The sequence below is a fragment of the Sphaeroforma arctica genome (genome assembly GCF_001186125.1).
Source record: "Sphaeroforma arctica JP610 unplaced genomic scaffold supercont1.28, whole genome shotgun sequence".
Lineage (NCBI taxonomy): Eukaryota > Ichthyosporea > Ichthyophonida > Sphaeroforma > Sphaeroforma arctica.
This window is the reverse complement of record NW_014040530.1, coordinates 41,224-49,376: the sequence shown is the minus strand read 5'-3', so window position 1 is coordinate 49,376 and position 8,153 is coordinate 41,224. Positions and strand designations below refer to the sequence as shown.

The 8,153-nt window shown below is 45.0% G+C and overlaps 2 protein-coding genes across 3 annotated transcripts in view; one reads left to right on the top strand and one right to left on the bottom strand.

Moving 5' to 3' along the window:
* SARC_00799 (hypothetical protein) overlaps nt 1-2,861 on the top strand; it is a gene marked incomplete at both ends in the record, with an annotated part of 11,241 nt that extends 8,380 nt beyond the window's left edge. The window contains 3 exons of the mRNA XM_014305482.1: nt 39-1,952; nt 2,317-2,706; nt 2,817-2,861. Coding sequence (XP_014160957.1) covers nt 39-1,952; nt 2,317-2,706; nt 2,817-2,861 — 2,349 coding nt within the window. The remainder of the gene's footprint in view (nt 1-38; nt 1,953-2,316; nt 2,707-2,816) is intronic.
* Nucleotides 2,862-3,232: 371 nt separating this feature from the next.
* On the bottom strand, nt 3,233-7,574 carry SARC_00798. 2 transcript variants are annotated; one of them, XM_014305480.1, is made up of 11 exons: nt 7,222-7,574; nt 6,496-6,612; nt 6,200-6,239; nt 5,610-5,746; nt 5,216-5,336; nt 5,065-5,114; nt 4,780-4,890; nt 4,378-4,582; nt 3,912-4,048; nt 3,643-3,723; nt 3,233-3,471 (listed from the first exon to the last, which is right to left on the bottom strand). In XM_014305480.1, exons 1-11 carry the CDS (start codon nt 7,444-7,446, stop codon nt 3,292-3,294), a joined length of 1,404 nt encoding a protein of 467 aa, XP_014160955.1. In that variant the 5' UTR covers nt 7,447-7,574; the 3' UTR covers nt 3,233-3,291. The 2 variants fall into 2 exon arrangements, with proteins under 2 accessions (XP_014160955.1, XP_014160956.1); XM_014305481.1 differs by having other exon boundaries at nt 3,233-3,409.
* Nucleotides 7,575-8,153: the final 579 nt, after the last annotated feature.

The window sequence follows — 8,153 nt, the reverse complement described above, 5'->3', positions numbered from 1 at the left end:
CAGTCCAGTCATGCTCAGCTCAGCTCAGCTCAGCTCAGCTCAGCTCAGCTCAGCTCAGCTCAGCTCAGCTCAGGCTCAGCTCAGGCTCAGCTCAGGCTCAGGCTCAGGCTCAGGCCCAGGTCCAGGCCCAGGCTCAGGCTCAGGCTCAGGCTCAGGCTCAGGCTCAGGCTCAGGCCCAGGTCCAGGCTCAGGCTCAGGCTCAGGCTCAGGCTCAGGCTCAGGCTCAGGCTCAGGCTCAGGCTCAGGCTCAGGCTCAGGCTCAGGCTCAGGCTCAGGCTCAGGCTCAGGCTCAGGCTCAGGCTCAGGCTCAGGCTCAGGCTCAGGCTCAGGCTCAAGCTCATGCTCAGGCTCAGGCTCAGGCTCATGCTCAGGTTCAAGCCCAAGTCCAAGCTTCTCAAAATCAAAATCAGGCTCAGGCACAGACGCAAGCTTTCAATCAAGGCCAAGGCCAATCGCAATCGGGAGATAATTCGAGGACACACTCAAAGCCGACATCACTATCCCATTCTCCCGTGCAGTCCAGTGTACAGCAACCTATAAGTCAGGCAACACAGCAACCACTTCAGTCCCAGATGCAGATGAATCACCCGCAAACTCAAGGGCCGCAGCGATTGTCACAGCCCGTTCATCGTAGTGCCATACAAACCAAAATGCAGTGGATGCAACAAGGAACCGAAGGGATCTTTGTGGAGCAGCAAACCGCAATCATGACTCAAATGACGGCGAGTACATCGACTAACCAATTTCCGCCGAATGCACGCGACTTTGGGAATCATATGCCTCCAGGTCACTTGCAGCAGCACACTTTCCAGCAACAGCTCATGCATCAAGCTGGTGATCCTGCCGCCGGGAGAGGCGCGATGACGCTCCAGCAACAACAGCAGCAGCTGCAATTGCAGTTGCAGCATCACCAACAGATGGAAATGCAGCGCACATTGGAAAGCCAACAGTTGTCCCAACAAAGGATGGATATGGGACACTTTTACCTACCGGACCAGTCTTCGCTTCAACCATCGCTTCTGCCCGCGCAAAATCAGCAACAGCTCATGACGGGGGGCCCACTCACTCAACCGTCGCTGCAACGTCAAACGAGTCACGGCACTGCGCCGCAGATTCTGTCACGGACCAATACCCCACGCCCCGATGTTGTAAACTCGGCGCATCCCATGAATGGGCCACTGCCTATGTCACTGCCACCGATGCAAGGTGCGCCCGCACTGCCGAGTATGGCGTCGCCTTCGGTTGCAAAACGTGGAGATACACGATCAGCATCTCTTGCATCGAATATCTCTATAGAGCAGGTAAATATGAACTCCATGAACGTAGATCAACATCAATTGCAAATGCTACCGAAGCAGCCGTCGCCACCGCCGGCGTTGCCCGTATCACAACAACAGGCACCGCCCCAGCCACAACAACCTCAACAACAGCTGCAGCATCAGCAACAACATCATCAACAACAGCAGCAACAACAACAACAACAACAGCAACAACAACAGCAGCAGCAACACCACCAACAACAAAATCGACAGCAGCAACATATGCAACAACAACAACACCAGCAACAACATATTATGCAACAACACAATCATCAACAACACCAGCAACAACATCAGCAACAACACCAGCAGCAACAGTACCAGGAGCAACAGCGGCAGCAGCAACAGCAAGATTTGCAACAGCAACAGCTACAGCAGCAATTAGATGGTGCTGCAAGTGATACCAATTCAAGGATAGAGGAACCACACAGAGCTTCCAGTGAGAAAGTCGGTGGTCAACTACAGGAACAGCTGCAACTTCAGCAGCAACATCAAAGGCAAAGGCATCAGCCTCCTGGACAGCCAATGTTACAAGATATACAAAAAGGGATGCTGAGTGATCCTTCAGCAATGCCTATGGGGATGCCGTCCCATTCAGTGAGCGCTTTGAACTCATTGAACACCGATAACATGGTATGTGTAGATTTTCTCGTTCTGATTTCGTACATGGCAGAAGCTTGTTAATACATGGTATATTTATGAAGCGTTTGTTAGTTTTATCATCAAGTTGTGTTCATGCCCCTTTGTATTGATATAGTGATGCAATTAACCTATTTCGCTGAGTTTTAAACTGGAGAACAGGCGCTTTAAGTTCTATATCCTGAATGCTAATATTTAGTGGACACACATCCAAAATCTGCTCTGAACTGCTGTACTTTTGGATTATCTGTCCCTAAAAATCATAAAAAGTTATAAAATGTGCAATTTGGATGTTTTGAGTTTAAATTCAACATTTGAATGAATTCCCTTCTGTGTTCGGTCATTCTTGGATGCACAGGCGATGTTCGGCACTTCATTAATGGGACAAGCGTCACATTCTATGGATCAAGCATCCAACCTCGATATGGACACAGGGTTCCCTGGAAGTATGCCCGACGATTTGCTTCCCGAATCATTAATGGGTCTTATGCCCGGCGCATCTGGCAATGGTGCGATGTCGGGGCCCACTACGGTCATATCTCCAGACCTTCAGCAGGAGATACTGCGTCAACAGCAATTGAGGCAGCATATGAGCCAGGTGATGGACAGCCAGTCATTGCCGGTTCAAAGTGGTTCTGGCGGCAACCATATGACGGGATCTTCAACTCCACATAATACGCTGGGTTCTCTTGGTAGGTTCAAAGGTTTGATTGTTATACCGGCTTTGTTTCGTGAGCTATCGAGATATGTATGTTCTTTTAGTTAAAAAAATTGAGATCAATATATTGGCTTGAAGTATTATTATGACCTGGCATGGACTACTAATTGTTATTTCCACTTTGCTTTTTTCACTTCCAGATGGGAGGAGGACAAGTTAGCAAAGCAGCGCGTTCTAAAACTTAGCAGTGTCCTCTGAGGGAAATATCAGGCACATCATAGACTACAATGGGAAGAGTCTAAGATATGCTAGCACTCGGGGGACTTATTCATAATCATTAGCCTTCAGCATATAGGCAGGTCTCGAGCAGGTATCGAGCCAAGTGGCAAATAGCATCGAAAATACCGTTATATCTCAATAGACTGTAGGTTTCCGCTTTCAAATAACAGGGATAAGAACAATATTTTTATCCATCAGGCTCATTGAAGTTCTACGTTAAAAGCATCTCTCTACAATTCCAGGAAGTTGCCGGAACGATGAGAAATAAAGGATTCGACGGTCATTGCGGATGCATTGCTTTTCGAAGTTGACATATCCTCAAACCTGTACAGTTCGGCTTTTGGACTCTTTAGCTTTAATTAATAGATAATGCCTTATCGATTTTTATAGACTTTTCTACATCGGTATTTGATTTATTACAAGCATTCGTGCTTCAGATATCAATCGATTGCTAGCGCCGTGCGTCACTGTAAGTATCTTAACCGCCTCTTTCGCAAATTCCTCGACCTTTCTCCTGTACAGATGTTCGTTTGGTTCAGTGTATATGTGTGCACCGAGTTTCGCCATCCGTAGACACTGTCGGGTATAGAAGAATCGAGTAACTACGGGCTGATATAAATTTTAAAGAAAGTGACGTGGAAACACATGTCAACGCGGGCATAAACTGTGGTATAGCCCGTGAGGTGTAGGAAATGACTTCAGAACTTAGAAAAATAGTTACAATGTTAATGAGTTAATCGTTCTTACCTGAATGCCTAATCGTGGATCGAATCCATCGCTCAAAATCCTATATAGACCCCGTGTCCCGTCCATGCCGTAATCATATGCCTACGGGGAGCATAAAAACAGGATGATGTGTACCACAATCAATTCGGCTACATATACCAGACTCTCAATCGTTAAATGCTTAGCCCTCATTTGGGAAGATTTACACAGTGTCGTACGCACCGAAAAGTGCAATATGCTGTTTTGTACAATGTCGCAGTAAACGGTGGGATAGACAGGTTCTAACATACCTTGTCGAACCTGCCATGATTGATAGCAATGTCACACGTCGCTGATGATATGGCTGTTAGCTGAGTGTTATACTTGAACAGGATCTTGCGGCCGGTACACATAACCTCATCACACATTTGAATTGCCCTGTCGCTTTCTGTCAGTAAAACCAGATACAAGCAGGATATATATTTCATTTGCTATTGTATAAAATATGCACCATGTGATAGTGAAGTCCTGGGCATACGAGTAGCTTAGAAATTTAACAGCGTTCTCGCCTTTTGCAATTAACATATCATCGGTTGCCACATAGGTGTGGCGTACAGGTGGTCGTAATACCCCAGAAGAACTTTGCAATTCTCACAACTTCCACTGATCTCATCGCACAGATGATGTATGATTGAGAAAATCCCTTGCTACGAGCTCCCCCAGAAGGATCTGCAGAGCCAGGTTCGTGCAATGCAAGGGCATGAGGTCCAGAAGTACCTGATACAGATTTGGCTTCGGTAATCTTATCATCTAGATGCTGTGCCGTACTATTCATCCGGTCACCCGTTATGGACTGCACATGACCCTGCGAACACAACGCATCGTCACCAACAAGCTGTTTACCATCGTCAAAAGGGACCATCGCATCGCACTGGTTGCCACCCACGCGTTGCTGACATCGAAATGCTAGGTGTGTATCATCCTGTCTCGAGGCGTGTCATGGAATGTGCAAGCAGTCGGTAAGTTATGTAGAACATCCATTCGCATTCAGGCCGCGGCAGAATTAGAAGTCGCTATTCCTTCAAGGTGCCAAGGATACAATATTGGGTAAGCTCTGGAAACGTGAACAGCCTAATCGAGGCGCAAGCACATCGCAGAATGGGTACTTTATACACTAACCATTTGTGTGTCGCCGCACAAAGAACAGTCACAGTTGAAATAATATTGTTTCCGCAGTTGATTGCGTCGCTCCTCGCGTGGCTTTGCATTATCAATGTAACTAATTGTCATCTGTAGTAAAAAACGACAGTGGCAACAGAAATGCTTAAGTTGGAACTGCTATATTGTTCTATATCACCGTATCGCATGCAGGTATATGTTTGCGCGCAGGCAAAAAACCTGATATAAAGATCAGTTTCGATATGAATATATGTAAATTAAAACAGTATTGGCAATTTGAAATACCTCATCACCAGTGTGTACGTTTCGTATGAGTCTCGCCTGCAATTCGAAACCTGTATTGATCAGAAATCATCGTGAGTAAGACTTCTAGCATATATTTCACGCATATAAGGTTGTAAATGAATCGTCGAAACACATAAATTCGTACACATACCATTAAAGGTAATCACCACATTCGGATCGCAACTGTGGTTGAAGTTAGAAGCAAGTGGATATATGCCCACTCCACATTCCATCATCTCATCATCAAGGATCGTGAAGCTATTTGTTTTGATCTTTAGCGTGGTGAGCACAGAAGTTATAAAGCAAAACGCTCGTATCAGGTAGGGAGGGCAGAAGGCCATGACGAAATAGCTTCCCACGATCGCAAAAATGAAGATATTTGGATTGATAGTGCTTTGCGCTAGGACACCGCCAAAAAAAAATAGGCCGATCCAATCTAAATACACCGGGCAGAAGAATTGAAAACGATGGTTGCTTGATCGCGTTCGGGTTAACTGCAACAGCAGAAAAATGTGAGAGATCGAACACAATCACAATGCGCATACCACGGATAGTGCATTCATCGCATCTCCAATGGAGGGAATCTGCGAGGCTTCTATACCACTGGATTCCAAATAAGTACGTATCAACATGGCGGTAGGTGCCTGAGCTACATCGTCGTCAGTACTTTGTAGTCTTCGATCTGTAAGTGAGACGCAGGGGTGATGAGCTAGACGCTAACTGCACACAACGGCGAGGAATGGGGTTGAATGGTACACGTATATCAAAGAAAATACTGATTATCTTTTATCTCCCCCTCTGTGTTCTGGTCGTATGAATTGTACAGTATGACCTGAAAAGATCGTGCAAATTTTAAGGATCTATGCATGCTTTTTCCAAGCCATTAGACCCCTTGCAAGCGCTATCACGTTCACATCAATCACGATTCCCTGTGCAACCAAATTTGACGAGAATTATCCAGTCATTTGTGATTGTGTAGGATGTAGGTAACACAACTTCCATCACAAATTGGGTTGTTGCAATTCGCGCGAACGGTAAGAAACGCACCTAGCTATACGATTGAAGAACCTATAATAGATCGATATGCATTGCCAGCAACAAAGGAACATGCAGCGGTATTGCCCGTATCACATACTAGATTGAAGAACACCAAAGTCCGAATCAAACAGAGTCTTCTGCATTGTAGAAAAGAGAATAGAGGTCAATCAGTTGACTGCTGAACATATCTGGAATATACCAAACAGAACGGCGGCGGTTTGTACGGGTAGTAAGCATGACGACGTCTCTGAAACAACTAGATTGGCGATGGAACGAAATAGGATTCCCACAAGCAGGATTAAAAAAGCATGCAAATATTGTTCGTCTGCGCTGGTTGAAATCTACGCTAGTAGTCATACAATTTATAAGTCATGAATATATAGCTGCACTCGCCTTATCCGCTGCAGCCCTCCACACGGCATGGCATACAATCGACATTGCATCCAACGCCACCTTCTGAGAGGCGCAGATGGCTTTGCACTCCTGTTTGTGTCGAGGCCATGCTCTCCGCTATGTGAAAGAGTTTGCTTGTATGTGTGAGAATGACTCACAGGGCACCAACCTGTACAACGTTGCCGTGGACTGTACACTTAAGAGCTTAAGTGTTCGCGAGAAGCGAATATATGCCAGAAATGAGGAGACGAGTTTGATATGCAAAATTAAAGTTCTGAGAAAGTAGTGCTGGCACGCTCTCTCAAGCCAACCCAACAATTAAGAACTGCTAATTATTGTTCACGAAGCTCGTCATTTGCTTTGCTAGAGTATTAAAGCTGATGAAACAATTTTATACAGCTTTTTTGGCTTGAGACCTTGAATAGAAAGAGCCGAACCTGCATAGATATTATCCCAAGTTTGGTAAAGGTATAACAAGATCATGGCCAGCGATCATCAGTCTGACGACAGATGAAGCAGATCAGGGATATTATTCCAAGTAAGAAACTCCATACAACCGAAAGAAGCACAAAACGATGCACACGGCATGATTTACTATACAACTATAGATTTTTGTTTCCGTAGATAATGTTGATACAACCATCTGGATGTCTGGAAAAGTGCAGAGCACTAGGCGAAAGTATTTCAACCAAATGGCAGTAGATTTTGAATATAACACATACACACCTGACACTGGGAATTACAAAAATAAAGCTTTTTACATCGTCCGCATCCTCGTAGACCTTCACTTGCTTTCAAACAAGCCGAACATCTCAGAGCCTTCTGCTTGTTAGTTACAGTGTATGCAAATGGATCGCTTTTCAATACCAGAGTTCCCCTAGTGAGAGGTAATTTCGCCCTTATGTATCGCCCCTTATGGGATGTGGTAGATACTTCCCAATTCGAACTCATTCTGGCTTCGAACTTTAACTTGTTGATCTAAGCGGATGAGTGCCTATATTATTGATGGTGTATTGTTTGTATATGTGGTGCTCCGGTATTGAGTATGAGTATACACTCACTATACATTGTGGTCAAACAGAATCGTACTAATACATTTTCATTTATTTGTTTGTACCTATATCCAATGTGATGTGTCGGTCCTACAATAGTGCCCAGGTTACGAGGGAATTATGTAAATAATTTCGATAATTTTTACCATGTACTATAGTTGACCCCTTGTTGGCTTGCTGGGTTACAAATGGCCCGTATATGGCAAACGTCACCTTTGGCGGCAAAATAAAACACACCCGTTAGTTAGCCAGAACTTCAGTCTTCAGAAGTTCAGAAGCCCAGGGCCCCAGGCGGGCAGGCCCCAGCCCCCAGGCCCAGGGCCAGGGGCCAGACCAGAAGCCCAGAAGCAAGACGCCAGTACTACTATTATTTATCTGTTGTCTGCAGTACAGTGCGACTGACTGGAATATGGTATTTAAATACTATATAATATATATACACATGTATATATTCTATGAGAACACCACACATATATAGTTACTGACACTTAAGTATTGAACTTAAACAATATACGTGCGAACAACGAATAACATTCGCTAGTTAAATCTGCAAGGAACGGTTATAGATCTTAAGCGCTATGGGAGTAAGTCGAAGAAAACTACCTC

What these genes read in the sequence shown, in the direction of transcription:
- SARC_00798 (XM_014305480.1), bottom strand. Translation starts at nt 7,446, where the DNA reads ATGAGTTCGAATTGGGAAGTATCTACCACATCCCATAAGGGGCGATAC. An exon ending in TTTGTAATTCCCAGTGTCAG is followed by an intron (nt 6,613 to 7,221) that starts GTGTGTATGTGT and finishes TCTTTCACATAG; the next exon opens with CGGAGAGCATGGCCTCGACA. An exon ending in GGAGGGCTGCAGCGGATAAG is followed by an intron (nt 6,240 to 6,495) that starts GCGAGTGCAGCT and finishes TCTACAATGCAG; the next exon opens with AAGACTCTGTTTGATTCGGA.